Below are 17,135 nucleotides of genomic sequence, written 5' to 3' on the forward strand. Positions count from 1 at the left end.
TTATTCCTAAATCATTCTGTCTTTCCAACTGAGGTCAGTATTCTGCCAAACAGTTGTTGTACATTGCTTGCACCATTTTTAACATTTCTGTTCCAAGTCTCTTTTTAACTATGGTTTCCCAAACCTTCTGTCTGGGGACACTATCATATGCCTTTTCTGTATCTATGAAAGTCATGACCAGAGCCTTTCCATATTCCCAGTTCTTTTCCATCAGCTGTCTCGTGCTAAAGATTGGGTCCACTGTAGGGCTTACACTCCTGAAGCCATATTGTTCCTCTTGTAACTCTCCTTCAATCTTTCTTCTCACTCTTCTTTCTAATATCCTTTCCAGTATTTTAACTACCTGTGATATAGGTGTGATTCCTCTATAGTTACCACAAACTTTCTTGTCCTCTTTCTTAAATACTGGTGGTATTATTCCTTTTCTCCAGTTTTCTGGTACACATTTGTGTTTCCACATACACTTTAGTAGTCGGTACAACCATTGCATACCAACAGCTCCAGCAGCCTTTATCATTTCCACACTGATTTCATCCGTCCCTATTGCTTTTCCCATCTCCATCTTTTGTAGCGCTAACTCCACCTCCCGCATTGTTGTATCATCCTCTGTTGTTGAGTCCTCACACTGTATAGCTTCTGTCTCCCCTGTACCATTATTCACATTTAATAGCTTATCAAAATACTCCTTCCATCTTCTGTTTATCTCTTCTGGGTGTGTTAACAATTCCCCATCTTCCTTTTTCACTAGCTTTTTGGTAACTCTTTCTATTCTCTTACTTTCCATAAATCCATACAGTATCCTTTTACTGCCACTAACACCCGCTTCCATTTTTTGTATAAATTGATCCCAGCTCTTCTTCTTTTCTTTGCCTACCACCTTTTTACATCTCCATTTGCTGTTGAAATACTTCCTTTTGCTTTCTTCTGTTTGATCTCAGTTCCATTCTCGCCAGGTTGTCTTCTTTTCTTTCAACGCTTTCCTCACTTCCTCATTCCACCAATGTGTGTCCTTTTCTTTCACTCTTGTAGATGTTCTGCTACAGGCACTCTCTGCTGCACTAACAAATGCCCTTTTAAAATTGGTCCATTCCTCTTCTACATTTTCCATTTCAGTGACTGAGATTTGTTGCTTCAGTCTCTCCTGAAAATCTTCCTTTACATTTTTGTCTTTCAATTTCCATACTTTTGTTTTGCTTTCTCTTATCTCGTTTAGTTTTTCCATTTTTTTCGAACCATAATTTAGCCACCACAACTCTATGGTCCCCATCAAATGCTTCTCCTGGTAAAACTGTCACATCTATCAACTGCCTGCGATTAGTCCTTTCCTCCAAAATGTTGTCAATTACTGATTTTGTTCTTCTGTCATCCCACCCATATCTTGTAACATTCCTGCTGTTTGTCTTTCGAAACCATGTATTGCCCACTATAAGTCCATTCCTTTCACAGAAGTCCACTAGTTCCTCTCCTTCGCGATTCTTTTTCCCATATCCATATGCTCCAATGACTTCTTCCTTTCCTTGTCTCTCGTTCCCGACCTGTGCATTCAGATCTCCCATAATCACCACTTCCACACCTGAAAATTCTCTTTCTACTTTCTCCAATAATCCCTCAATATCTTCTTCCCTGTTTCCTGTCTGTGGTTCATACACTTGTATGAAGTCCATCACTTCATTCTTCATCTTTAGTCTAATCTTCATTATTTTCTCACTAACACATTCTGCCACTTCAACATACTCCTCCAGTTGCTTTGAAATGATTAGTCCCACTCTGTTTATTGCCTCTTGGCCACTACTCCAGTATAATGTGTATCCTTTCCTCAATTTCTTCCTTCCATTACCTTTCCATTTTACTTCACTCAGTCCCATTATTTTCACCTTCTCCTTCTTCATGAAATCTACTACTTCCTCTGCCTTTCCTATCAAGGTCATAAGATTTACTATTGCTATCTTAATGTTCATACACATAGGATTCTTGTCAGGAAGGGTATACAGCCGTACAACTGGGGCTAAATCTGCATAAACCGAGCTCGATAGCTGCAGTCGCTTAAGTGCGGCCAGTATCCAGTATTCGGGAGATAGTAGGTCCGAACCCCACTGTCGGCAGCCCTGAAAATGGTTTTCCGTGGTTTCCCATTTTCACACCAGGCAAATGCTGGGGCTGTACCTTAATTAAGGCCACGGCCGCTTCCTTTGCAGTCCTAGCCCTTCCCTGTCCCATCGTCGCCATAAGACCTATCTGTGTCGGTGCGACGTAAAGCAACTAGAAAAAAAAAAAAAAACAACTGCATAAAATGCCAACCCCAGTAAATTAGGAAAAAGGCCAAGAATAACAAGGAACACAATATGGGAAATGTCAAATAAGAGATATCATCGTTACAAATTATGGAGAAAATTTCTAATTGCTGTTTAACTCCTGTGAGCCCTAATGGATCTAATGGATACAGATCTGGATGAACTTTTCCATGTTCACTTATTACCAATTCCTTCTTAGGATTCTTTAACATCTAATTATGACAGTTCATTTGTAAAATTATGTCTTTGAGGGTAAAAATGGAAGGAAATACATTATATAATACAATTTAAAATAGGTTACTTCAGCAGTTATAATTGTTAGCTAATAATTGATTAGTGATTCAGTGCCTGTTTGGAAAATAAACTTAGCATCCAGGAAGCAGGGAATTAATGGAATATGGCTAGAGATATTTGTTATCACGGACTAAATTAGATTAATAAAGAATGACATGCACATGCTTGTTTCCTATGTACCAGTCCGTTTTCTCCTGATACATTACTTTCCACGCTCTTGTTCACAGAATGTCAGTTTTAATCTTCCGGTTGATCACTTCCTCTCATGTTGTCCCCACCCACAGATCCAAATAAATACAAGGGATAAAATGTGTACCTCAACAACCATATCGTCCCTGGAAAGGCAAAGTATTGTAAGGGACAAAATATTAATTTTGCAGGAGATGATAAAAATGATTAGCAAGTCGAATGCTTACAGTTTAGACAGTTTAGGTTTTCATTTTACTCCAGAAATGAATTTTTCACCGTATTGTCATATTAGGTTACGTATTTATTGAGTCTTAGTGTAAAGGAACTTATTTTAAAGTTATGAATGTCGCTTACAATTGTTTGCCAGTCATTGTCGAGTGCATTGTTTAACAAAGTGGTCCTCTTACAATAGCTTTTGTAACGCTTACAATATTTTGGAGGGATTGGTTTGAAGGAATGTAAGGCATGAGAATAATAAGAGATTATCTTAAATTATTGCATTAAGAAATTTAGATAAAAAGCAATAGGAAAATTGACATACTACACTAGAATAAGAGAAAGTGAAACTACACTGTCTTGTGTCACCAGCTAATCTTCTTGTTGGATATCACCGATCAGTCATCAGAAGTACACTCAGTTTTCGCAGCAACTCACTCACAAATTTATTCGCAAGACAACTACTGTCATGTCATGGCGTGTGGCTTCCAGAGAGGTCTGGTGCAGGTCTTTCAAGTTGATGCCGTATAGGTGACCTTGATTAAAACCGTTTTGATATTTCTAATCTTCTTCCAGTTGAAGCCTAACTCTTTTACAATACTTCTCAAACTGATACAACCTCCTTGGAAACCAATCCTCTCTCCTGACACAGGTCGTAATTTAGATATTGATGGAGTTTTTTTCTGAAGAATATAAAATTCATGGATTGTGCATCAAAACCTTAACAATCTATTACATGCTTTTTTTCCCTTTCCTTGCTTTTCCTGGTGTACCAAATGAAGTTTCTTCAGTCCCGAGCTGTCTCTGTTCTACTAAATACTTTTGCTACTTGTTTAATGTCACACTAAAACATTGAAGATTTTTGGCAACAGAAGGATGGGAAGGTAGTGGCTGTGGCCATAGTTAAGAATCAGCCCCAGCATTTGCTTGATGTGAAAATAGGAGACCATGGAAAACCATCTTCAGGGTTGCTGATGGTGGGATTTGAACCCACTACCTCCCGAATGCAAGCTCACAGCCATGCGACTATAACCGCATGGCCAGCTTGCTTGGTTAAAATTCTCTTGACCATTCTCTACAGCACTTTTGTTGCATCTGCTATTTTTTGTTGTACTTTCAACAACTACCTTCTATACTGTTCTTGTGTTTTATTCTTTCTGTCCTCAGTTTCCTTATTCTTAAAACTATGAACACTGAACAACCTCTTGTTCTCTTGCTGCAAACTTAAGTTTAGAATTTTCAGCGGCATAATTCACTTCGTGCATGAACGGTAGGAATATGTACTGACAATGAACCAATTTGTCTAGCTACTGACCGTACTTCTCAGTAAAATTTGTCACAAGAAGCAGCCCCTTCTCTTCCCTTCTGCCTCTCTTTTTCCCCTCTTCCGCATTCCACTAGCATACTAGCTGTCAATCAACATGCGATAGATCCTCCAGCAGGATTTGCCTTATGTTTCAAGTGCAAATTGGGGCCGATGACCTTCGATGTTAGGCCCCTTAAAACACCAAGCATCATCATCATCATCATCAACTGCAAATTGATTTGAGGCAGTTATAAAACGTATACTACAGCAATGACCAACAACAGTCATGAACATTGAAGCCGACGCCTCTCACGTTCCGTCCAGAATTAAGATTTGTCACAATAATCTGTACACAGATTACAAGATTCTAACTCAGGTGCTTAAGATATTACTGATGGTGGTTATGATAATTTATGTTTTAATGTTGTTTTAACTCTAGATTTATTTGACGCTGGCAATACTTTGCCAGCATGTGCAGTGGAGTTTGATTGACATATAAACATAGTAACCTCAATTTTTACAAAAGTGTCGCTTATGATATTTTGCCTTTCCAGGGACAATGTTATAATGAGCTTCTACTGAATATACATATAAGAAGCATGTTCTTTTAAGTAAGTACCATTTTTAAATATGGCCGCTGCAGCGTTTCGGTTGTTATTCGGGGTATTTGCATTCATTACGTACATCTGTAGGCTAGCCACAAACGACATTATGGAAGCATTTGTCTGTATTTACATTTGTTTATGCTTATTGAAAATGCCTCTGACAATTAACGGTCCTGGCGAGTGTGAGGTACGTTCTGTGATTCATTTTCTAAGTGCAAAGGATTTGAAAGCCGGTGAAATTCATCGACAGCTTAGTGAAGAATAATACCAATATAAATGGTCCGTTATTGAATATTATAAATTTTCCAGCTAACTCATTCTTGCTTGCCAGCGTTTCGCCCTCGTGTGCTAGGGTGGGCTCATCAGTTGGTACCTAACACACCTACCAATACGCTGGCTAGTGCATAACGTGGAGGCCACTGCGTAGGCTAACTGGAGCCACCGGCAGTGCCAATGCACTAAGAGACTTTGTCTCATTACCAAAAATTGATGCCTGCTTGGCCATCAGATGATATAGATGTTGATTCCTATAGGGAATCTGAAATATTTGTCCTGAATGAGTAAATTTATATATAAATATATATATATGTATGATGGCCAAGCAGGCATCAATTTTTGGTAATGAGACAAAGTCTCTTAGTGCATTGGCACTGCCGGTGGCTCCAGTTAGCCTACACAGTGGCCTCCATGTTATACACTAGCCAGCGTATTGGTAGGTGTGTTAGGTACCAACTGATGAGCCCACCGTAGCACACGAGGGCGAAATAAATAAATAAATAAATAAATAAATAAATTTATATATAAATTTACTCATTCAGGACAAATATTTCAGATTCCGTATAGGAATCAACATCTATATCATCTGATGACCAAGCAAGCATCAATTTTTGGTAATGAGACAAAGTCTCTTAGTGCATTGGCACTGCCGGTGGCTCCAGTTAGCCTACGCAGTGGCCTCCACGTTATGCACTAGCCAGCGTATTGGTAGGTGTGTTAGGTACCAACTGATGAGCCCACCCTAGCACACGAGGGCGAAACGCTGGCAAGCAAGAATGAGTTAGCTGGAAAATTTATTATGTCCAATAACGGACCATTTATATTGGTATTATAAATTTACTCATTCAGGACAAATATTTCAGATTCCCTATAGGAATCAACATCTATATCAGCTTAGTGAAGTGTATGGAGAGTGCACTATTGAGCGAAGGAATGGTATGAAAATGGGTTAGAGCTTTTAAAGAAGTTTGTACTGATGTCCACTGTGAGAAGTGTAGTGTCATTTATGAAGACTTGGTGCAGAAAGTTGATGCAAAGGTTTGTGGAAAACGAACACTTTACAGTTTCGTCATTAAGTTATGAGTTGTCTGCAATTTCAAGAAACGTCCTTTGTGAAATTGTGTCAGGACACTCAAATTTCGGAAGTTGTGCTCATGCTGGATGCCAAGGATGCTGATGGAGGTGCACAAAACCAAGCATGTAGGCAGTGCTTTGACTTTCCTTGAGTGGTATAGTAATGAAGGGGATAAGTGCCTTAGCCGAATTGTCACTGGTGATGAAGCATCGGTGTCTTATGTTATGCTGGAATCAAATCCGCAATTCTTGGAATGGAGACATTCGGCATCATCCATGAAAGTGAAGTGAAAGCAAAAAATTTCATCTCGCAAGCTCATGTGCACTGTGTTTTGGAATAGACAGGGTGTGTTGCTTGTGGATTTTTTATACTGAGGTAACACAGTAAATACTGAGACTTATTGCAAGACCTTACGTAAACTCCACTGTACCGGGCGAGTTGGCCGTGCACGTAGAGGCGCGCGGCTGTGAGCTTGCATCCGGGAGATAGTAGGTTCGAATCCCACTATCGGCAGCCCTGAAAATGGTTTTCCGTGGTTTCCCATTTTCACACCAGGCAAATGCTGGGGCTGTACCTTAATTAAGGCCACGGCCGCTTCCTTCCAACTCCTAGGCCTTTCCTATCCCATCGTCGCCATAAGACCTATCTGTGTCGGTGCGACGTAAAGCCCATAGCAAAAAAAAAAAAAAAACTCCACTGTGATATCCAAAACAAACAGCGTGGCATGCTCAAAAGGGGTTTATTTTGCTTCATAACAATGCGCGACCTCACACAGCCCATTGATTTTAAGTACTCACATGGCTAATCTGTTACAAGTGAACTATGTAGCATGAGTGGAATGTAATTTTTTAAAGACTTTATTGGCGAAGTACTATATAATGTTTTATTTATCATGACATTATGTGTTAAAGAAAATTTTTTTAATGTCATGATAAATAAAACATTATATAGTACTTCGCCAATAAAGTCTTAAAAAAATTACATTCCACTCATGCTACATAGTTCACTTGTAACATCTTCCTCCCCCCGAAAGTCGAGCCCAGCTCGACCAATAATATAACCTCACTGGGGAGCAAGCGATAGAACGTTTTCACACAGTACCAATAGTAAAGGTACATTACTTTAACACACCTAATTTCTTGAAGTTAATTTTGTCATAACCAACAACACAAACTGTCACATAATTTTCGAAAATAATATAGATCCACCTCTTGAATAAATATGACAAAATCCACATGGATTGTCACATTGCACTTCAAAATGCCTTCTTTCACAGATGATTAGACAATTTGTAGTCTGTCCACCAAATCATGTACACCATACTTTCTTCGAATGTTAGAAATACCAAAACTTCTCATTTGTTGCTAACACTTTTGCACTACTTTCCCACAACAGTCACAGCACAGCTAGGCCACAGGTTCTTGTTGATGATGCGGCTGCCGACACGGTCGTTTGCCGCCAGCCTTCATTCAATGTCAGTCCAAACCCGACACCTAGGTGAGATGCAGTTCAGTGGTCTCTTGCACCAAATAAGCAGGGGTGAGACACCGTCCAGTCCGCCTGCCACCAATAGGACGTTCCCCGCAGGATAGTGGTGCCAGATGGTGACGCCCAAGGCACACAGTGTGCCTCCCAATTTGGCACTTCAGGTTCCTGCCCGAAAAAGCTGGTCACTGCAGCCACTGTAACACACACAAACCGCAGCAGACAGGGGAATACTTTGAGGTAAAAGTATGCTGCTGGGCTCAAGATCTCGCATGGGTGGCTTAATAACTATGCAGGAGGGATTCTCCCTCGCACACCAGGGATATTAGGGCACTAACCCTGGGGTAAGCACTGCTATCTACAATTCGTGACAAGATTATGGTGGGGGTGAAAAGAAACTACAGGAGGGTGCTTGGGAAGGCTTAGAATAGTCCAGAGGGTTTAGCAAGGCCTCGTGCCTTTGATTCGGGTGCCCTTGTGAAAAGGACAGAGTACAGGATAGGTTAGGATTAACGTTATCCTGCAATGTTACGGGCGCAGACAACCTAATTTGAGAAAGGTTCTCACTAATCCGAGAGACCATTTGGGCATTAACCGGTTGTGTAGAGGTTATGCAACTCGATACGGGTGGCACTAGGACAGGTGGGTGGTTTTGCACCATTGAATCAGAACCGGGTTGATTAGGAATATAAGGTAACACTGAACTTCAACAGAAGTAGCAGGAATCATAGGAAAACTTGTACGGTTACCAACATGCAAAAGAGATGTATCATTAGAATGACTTACAGGTGTCCTAGGTCCAGACAACGAAACAGAAGATCCCAGGGCAGCATTAGTCACCTCAGACTCCTGAATAGGCCTAACACCAGCACTAGGTATCAGATCGCACACTTGAGCAGCAACAGATGCCTCGCCACAATTAACACTGTCACTCATTCCAGATGGGGTCGACACTTGAATGTGAGAAACGGTGTTATTTAACTTATTACCTTCAAGGAAACCACTGATTCTGTCGAAAACTTTGGAAAACTGTTCTAATAAGATCTGACATTTCTGCCGCTCAACTTCCGGCAATTCCATAGACAACACATCCTTAATCCTGTCCAAATAATGTAATAACTGCCCCTTAACCCGCGCTAATTGGCCATGCGAGGGCTTAGAAGCACTAAAGGACACATGATAAAGAAATTTTTTTTAATGTCATGATAAATAAAACATTATATAGTACTTCGCCAATAAAGTCTTAAAAAAATTACATTCCACTCATGCTACATAGTTCACTTGTAACATAATCGAACCCGAGATATCATCGCTTAATTTGGTTGGGAACAATTTTATCATCCTCCGTATAGCCCTGACCTAGTGCTTAGTGACTACCATTTGTTCTTGCACTTGAAAAAGGTCAGTGTCATAGTAGCTGGTACATCAGGCAGCAGATTTCTATGAGGATGGAATTCGGAAGCTGGTTTCACAATATATGTGCCTTGATATGCATGGAACTTAAGTTAAGAAGTAGTTTGCACTACAGGCTTACATGTAAAATTTTTTTTGAAAAGGGTGCATTACTTTTTCCTACATCTAAACAGTACTAACAGTGTATGTGTGTGTGTGTGTGTGTGTGTGTGTGTGTGTGTGTGTGTGTGTGTGTGTGTGTGTGTGTGTGTGTGTGTGTGTGTGTGTGTGTGTCCAAATTTAATAAATTCTTGCACTTGTATCTTGAACAAAGGATTGAGTTGAACATTTTTTCTTCAGAATTTGTAAGGAGCAAGTTTCCCTACAAGCTTGTGCAGCCCATAAATGATGACAGTGTAACCTCATTCTTAAGTGGATGGGTTGATAACAGAGTTCGAGCACTCATCTTTGAACGTCAGGAATTCATAAGATTGCGATATCTTCTTATGGCATTCTACTACAGGGATAGAGTAGCATTTGGGTAAGTGTGAACAATATTTTGGACTTGCATGCTTTGTACAGATATATTGAAGATATTCTAGCTGATTTTGCAGTTACTGATGAATAATTTGCTGAAATGAATGGAAGTGCATGATCCACTTGAATGTGAAGCATACTTTTCATTGTTGACATAGTAACAGTGTAAACATCACTTTCTTGTCAGTCCAACCGAAAAGCCGAAGTTTAGAGTTTTGATTAGCAAATTCTGATGAAGTTTGGTGGCTACAAAGGTTTTCCTTTACTAAGGGTGGTGTTCATTATATTGGAGTACATTATTTTGGAAGTAGTGTCTACTAAAGGAGTCCAAAAGAAATAAACCACAACGAGAGTTTTTTATTCCAGAAGTAACGTTAGAGAGTTGAACTACTATTTACTCTTTTAGATAGAACTACAGAAGTAGAGTTCATTACTCGCAGAGTGTTGTCGTGTTTGTGTATTTTGTTTAAGGAGATCTCAATGGGCAAGGTTTATCGAGCACATGGCAGCGCAGTTTGCGTAATGTAGCTATAAGCCTGCATTCAGGAGATGGTGGGTTTTAACCTAACTGTTGTCAGCCTTGAAAATGCTATTCCATTTTCACAGCAGGCAAATGCTGGGGCGATACATTAATCATGGCCACAGTCGATTCCTTCTCACTCCTAGCCCTTTCCTGTCCCATCGTTGCCACAAGACCTATCTGTATCGTAGTGACGTAAAGCAAAAGTGTAAGAAGAAATGGGCAAGTTTATGTTTGATAGGAAAAGGGGGGGGAAAGACATTGATATAGATGTTGATTCCCACAGGGAACCTGAAATATTTGTCCCGAATGAGTAAATTTATAATACCAATGTAGTAGGTCCGTTATTGGACATTATAAATTTTCCAGCTAACTCATTCCTGGTTGTCAGCATTTCGCTCTACTGTGCTAAGTTGGGCTCATCAGTTGGTAAATAGCACACCCACCAAGACACATGGCTAGTGCATACCATGGAGGCCACTGAGTAGGCTATTTGGAGCCACCGGCAGTGCCAATGCACTATGAGAGACTTTGTCTCATTTCCAAAAATTGATGCCTGCCTGGCCATCAGATGAAATAGATGTTGATTCCTATAGGGAACCTGAAATATTTGTCCCAAATGAGTTGGTGGACATTATAAATTTTCCAGCTAACTCATTCCTAGTTGCCAGCGTTTCCCCCCAGTGTGCTAAGTTGGGCTCATCAGTCGGTAAATAGCACACCCACCAAGATGCATGGCTAGTGCATACTGTGGAGGCCACTGCATAGGCTGTTTGGTGCCACCAGCAGTGCCAATGCACTACTTGAAGATTCCAGTAATTTGCATTAACATAAAAGGCTATTTGGTTCTGTCCGGTGAGTGGATTCCAACTGTCCAGAACATAATCATCGTCTTTCATGCCAGTCACTCCTGCAACTACAGCCAGTGGTCCCAGAAAAGAGAGTCAAGATTAAATTTTATGTAAACATTTCTCACTACCTCTCACTTGGTGGAAACAAATGAAGATTGCGGAGCAGAGAACCAGCTTATTATGATGAAGTCCTTTATGCTAGAACATCCACTTACAATAATACTCTCAGTTCAACCTGCCCATAAGAAGTGGTGGTATGTATTTATATGCCACAAAGACATTCTAGAATGTAGTATCGGAGGCAAATAAACAAGTCGGAGAATTCACATCAGGGATAGAGAAGGGGCGAGAGAGTAGCTGATCATTCAGTATGGTGGCCGATATGTAATTTGCGGGAGCAAGTGACATTACTTTGAATGGAGAAATGTAGATGTGTGAGCTGGACAGTAGAAGGAAAGTCAAAGATAGCGGTAAACACAATATTAAGTGTTGCACATCACAAGAAAATGCCAAGAAAAAAGTTTCAGCAGAACATTTTTTCTTTCCTTTTTACTTGCAATGCGGTGCTTCAGTCTTCTTTCTAGTGGTTAGTTGTTGATTGGCCGAGATGTTGGTAGACTTTTGAAGAGTAGCAGAAGACGAGATGCTCCAAAATGACATGTGGTGCAGAATCGGAGGTCGTACCAACCAGGAGATAGCAGCACACAGATATCCATTTAGAGATGGAGAAAATAATGAAGTGAAGGAAGAAATAAGCAAAGCAGAAAAGGATTCTAATAAACCCCATGTTGTATTCATAGAGGTAGAGGTCAGGAGTTTGGATTGCTCCAGTGAAGAAAGGTAGGTAGGGGATATCAACGAAGGTGATTAGTAGCTGTTACATTGTGTTTTAAACACATGATTCCAAGAATATACAGTTTTAATGATGGAGAAGACCAAGAGGGAGAAACACAAATGGATGGATACACAAGCACAGTGAGGGGAAATGCTTGTTAGAGAGAAAGATATTAAGGCACATATAAGTTAAGTTGAGAGACATGAGCTCTCTTTATGTCAAAAGGAGTTGATATTTCTTGCAAAACATGGTTTCCAATTTTCACACCAGTCAAATACTGGGACTGTACCTTAAATAAGGCCACAGCCACTTCCTTCCCACTCCTAGCCCTTTCCTGTGCAATAGTGAAAAAAGAAAAACCTTCTTGCAAACGGGCATTGACTGGAGCTGGGAGAGTGAAGACACGATAAGGCCCGCTCCACAGAAGAGAAAGTATGGCAGAAATGTGATCCACGGCAGAACTCAGTGAATGGGGTTTTAACAACACTAAATCACTAATTTTGAGTTTAGGAGGAACCTGATGGAGATTATATCATGTTCTGTAAGTGTTCTGGGTAGCATACACATTTTTGGAGAACCTTTTCACATTTTTTTTTTTTTTTTTTTTTTTTTTTTTTTTTTTGTAAAGTGAAGAGGTTGTTCAGGTAGAAGGGAGGAAAAGTCCCAGTGTAAAGATAAGGGAGATTTTTAACCTTGGTCTAAAAACAAATGAGCTGGGGAATGATGTGTGTGATTGAAGAGTTAAATGCAAGTGTTAAGGATGATAATTGAGTATGCCATAATTTATGCTTATCATGGTGAAAGAGAGAAAGAGCTATCTTCAAATTATGATGATATCATTCTACTACGTTAGCTTGAGGATGATAGGGAGGTGGTAACCTTTTTTTATGCCTAAAGAAAAGCACGTGTCATAGAAAAATTTTGATGTGAAGATGCTGGCGTTATCGGAGATCAGATTCTTTGGAATGCCAGCAATGATTGTGTGAGTGACAGACTTTTCTGGAGTCGAGCCAAGGAAGTTGTTGTGTGTTGCTACTAACAGAATATGTGTTTGAACCTGTTTGCATGAAGCTGCCGAGCAGAGAAAAGTGTTCTAATATCAAAATTAAGACTAAAGCTTCACGTTCATATGTAGAGTATTGTCTTCCAGTAGGAGAAAGGAGATGACTGGAGAAAGTTATAGGTAAGATATTATTGTCCTTAACTTGATGGTGAGCACCTCCAATAATGATATTTGGGGCATTGGTGTGCAGCTCAAAGGTTAATGTGAAATTGGGAAGTTGTGAAATTGGAGCTTGTATCAAAAGTGATTTTAACCTCCCTGTCGAAGAAATGGCAGTAGCATGGGGGACAACCTGTGCAATGTAGCGGGCACTGGTTATGTTAACCTGTGAAAACATCAACTCTGACCGCAACTTGTATGGCCCCCACACCATGTGAAGCCTGGGGTTGGGCTGGGTGTTGTGGACGAATGCCCTCTGGAATAGGCCGCACACTAGGTCTACGTTGTACACGTGTACATCCATCACTTGTCTACAGACAAATCCTACTCTCATCACTGAAGACATCAGAGCGCCATTTCCCTCTCCAGTCATTTCTTTCACGACACCAGAGTAGCCATACTTGGCAGTGTCATGTTGTCAGTGGTAGCCTGGCCAGAGGCACACATGATCATAATCCTGCTGCAACCTGACGGTTCACAATGGTCTTTGGTGACACAGCAGGCGCAACATGTGACTGGATTTCATTCCTTGATAATGTTCGGTTGGCCACCACTGCTCGCACAATGAGTCAACCTTGACGTGTATCTGTACTACGCGGATGTCCGGAGTCTGGTCTACGGGTGTGGGATATTCTACAGACCACTGCTGAAAGTGGAAGAGAGGGCCTCGAGCCCTAACTTCGCCACTGAAAAAAAGGAATAAATAAATAAATAAATAAATAAATAAAGCAGTGAGACACCACTGATACATTGTGCCCAACATGTGCTGCAATCCGTCAATATGACCATCCAGCTTCCCGCAGGCCAACAATGTGACCCCTTTCAAGTGGCTGCAGTTGTTCAACAGGAGCACGTACTCGTTGGTGGGGCATGGTTGCACCCTAGAATGAATGTTGGAAACACTGTTTACCTCTAACCTCAGCACAGTTACTGCCTGCAGAGTCAAAACAGAGTGTGCACAGACAGGTCTCCTGAGCGCCATGTGATCGCTGGTGTCCATGACAAATAATACCATTATTATTATTATTATTATTATTATTATTATTATTATTATTATTATTATTATTATTATTATTATTATTATTATTATTCACTGTCTGACAAAATAATTGATGCACTCAGAAGAAATGATTAGATGACAATGTAACTTTGTACACGTACACACCATTGGCGAATATGTAAATGATTAGGGTTGCAATTCTGTGGGACAGGTAGAATGGCCACCAGAGTGCATTAGTGATGTTCGTGTTTAGTGTTGTTACCAGGCCGGATAGGTTATATAAGAGGCGTGAAGGGCACCAGACGTTGAGTGATCACTGTGAAGGACATGGAGATGCCGCATATTTGTGTGAGACAGCGTTATCAGCACCTGTGATTATGGCAGCGGCCTGGGGAGAGGTCCCATTCTTCCAATGATTTGGAGAGGCACAGTGGTGTTACTCCTGGCATCATGGTGTGGAGAGCCATCGGGTATGACTTCAGGTTACAGCTAGTAGTGATTGAGGTAACTTTGACAGCAGTGATACATCACGGACATCTTGCTTTCTCATGTGTTACCTCTCATGTGACAGTATCATGGTGCCATTTTTCAACAGGACAATGCCCGTCGACACACGGCATGTGTGTCTATGAACTGTCTGCATGATGTTGAGATACTCCCATGGGCAACAAGATGAAAGTCACATACAGAACCCCCGAGTGCGTTTCTATGCAAGTTTCCAGTATTAACTGATAGCTTATTGTAATTGTCAATAGATGGCACTGACAGCTCGGTTTCTCAAAAAATGATGCTTGACACTCTTTTGCCAGTTTCCAGTATTAACTGATAGCTTATCGTAATCATCAATAGATGGCACCGACTTCTTGGTTTCTAAAAAAATGTTGCTTGGCACTCTTTTGCCCTGACTCCTTCAATTTGAGGTACTGTAAAATATCTGAAGAGCACTCCTAAATGTTCATCTTTGATAATGCATCATTCACTTGATCATTTCCAATCTGTTTCTTGTCCCACAACCCTTCACACAGCTCACAGTGTGTTATTACGGGTCGCAGTGGAGCATGCGCCACTGCAAATAGAGTTACTTTTCTAAGGAAAGTGCAGGGAAGTGCACGTACTGAGACAATGGCTTTAATATTCATGAATTGCACTATATTATGGCACCATAGTGCATTCAGGAATGTTCAGATACATTTTTATAACTGTATGTAAATGTTGTAAAGTTAGAATTCCACGTGCTATTCACATTACACAATTTAAGTCTTTGGCATGAAATAGTGATGAAAATAGTTATGTTTCAATTAAATTAATATGAAGTTGCATACTTGTAAGTTTCTTTTCCATACATCAGATATTCTCTGTTGTCCACTAATACTATGTTAGCAACCGGCGAAGTTCACTGCTAAAACACAACTAGCAGTAAGCCAGACAGCCTCATCCAGAAAGGGGAGATATGGAGCATTATTTCTAGCCATAGCTGTTTACATGTCATCACCAGGGTTGAAATTCATTATCCCCAATTACTTGCCTACAGTTTGGGAAGGAAGAAATGGAGACAAGAAAAAGTTTGGTTTTTTGTAATTTTGTCCCTCTACATTGTGTGAAAATATTAATATCTGAATTAGGAGTACGACATAAAGAAATAATTTTCAATTTCATATTATAAACATGATACCTGCTGCCTCAAATGGTTTTTCTTCACAAACTCTATCAAGATTTAATGCAGTATAATGTATACTGAGGTTGTTTTTAGAAAAAAAAAATTCTTCTACAATAACTTGTCACTGATTCATATACTGATGGTACATATAAACTGACTTCCTGTTCTCTGAGCCAGTGTTCATTAACACACAGAACATCACAAGGAAATTTTTCAAGAAAAATTTCTCTCATATGACTTATTTCATATAGATTGTATGTTAATATGAAGAATTGAAAGTGATTTCTTTTCTTGAATAATATTATCCCCAACAGTTTGCAATAATTTACTATGATCAAGATCCTGTTGTCCCTTTGCTATGCTAGAATTTTCTTGATTATCCCAGTGATCATCAAGATAATTTAAACTATACTCCTTTACTATTGTTATGCCCCTTGAGTTGCTAATAAATTGATAAATAATTATCTACATCCTTAGATGTTTTTACCTTTCCGTTAAAAATGTTTTACCCATGGGGTTATCTTTAAATTTGATCACCTACCTATCTAGCAGTGGTGGTTTGCCCTTTTCTGATTATTATTCTCTCTTATTCTCAGCAGCATACTCAAATTGTCAATCAGTTTCCCTACCCTGTGACATACTTGATTTCTTCTATGCCTATTCATGTGAAGACTATGTCTTGTAAAATGATTAATGATTAAAATGATTGTTATTCTTTCTCTGTTTACCATTATAGATGCATTAACTAATCTTATCATATGTATGTTTGTTCGCTGAATATCGTCATTTAATTTAGATATATCATGTTGTGTGGTATAGCATGCAACGTTACATTGGTTTTGTGTGTTAATTTTAGCAAATGGCTTACGGCATGGTCCAGTTCTCAGCAGTTACATTTTCATTTATGCCTACATCATTTTGTTCTCGCCATTATCTTCAGTACATCTTTCTCTTCAAAGTTTTCTGTCATATTTTCATTGTTTTTCAAAATTTCCCATAAGGGTGCATTCGATTTAATAATACTTGGCACTTCGTTACCTAGGCCTAATTTGGAAAGAAGAATTCCATGACTATTACTGATCAGCAAGATCTTCCTCATCTTGCTTGTATTCCTCACTTCCATTGGTGGCTCCTTCAGTGACGTTGATTTCCATCCTTTTGCTGTCGAAGTCGTCGTCGTGATCATCCCAGTTTTGTCTTCTTTCTCCTCTGAAATGCAGTGCTCCCTTTCTGTTTCATTAAGGACTCCAAAACTATTCAAAAGTTTCACCTGATTTGAGTTCACTGTTGCTAGAGTCATAGGTCTAATTTTACTGCTCAACTTAGGCCTAAATTCAGCCTCCCTATGAAGTTCACTAACCTGTTGTGTAAGATTATCATTAAT

At 39.8% G+C, this 17,135-nt stretch overlaps 1 protein-coding gene across 1 annotated transcript in view; it reads left to right on the top strand.

Moving 5' to 3' along the window:
• Positions 1–17,135, top strand: part of l(3)80Fg (dnaJ homolog subfamily C member 16 l(3)80Fg) — a 507,034-nt gene that overhangs the window by 282,375 nt on the left and 207,524 nt on the right. The window contains exon 5 of the mRNA XM_067141678.2: positions 9,490–9,670. Within this exon, the coding sequence (XP_066997779.2) occupies positions 9,490–9,670 (181 nt within the window). The remainder of the gene's footprint in view (positions 1–9,489; positions 9,671–17,135) is intronic.

This window comes from Anabrus simplex, chromosome 2, assembly GCF_040414725.1.
Source record: "Anabrus simplex isolate iqAnaSimp1 chromosome 2, ASM4041472v1, whole genome shotgun sequence".
NCBI lineage: Eukaryota > Metazoa > Arthropoda > Insecta > Orthoptera > Tettigoniidae > Anabrus > Anabrus simplex.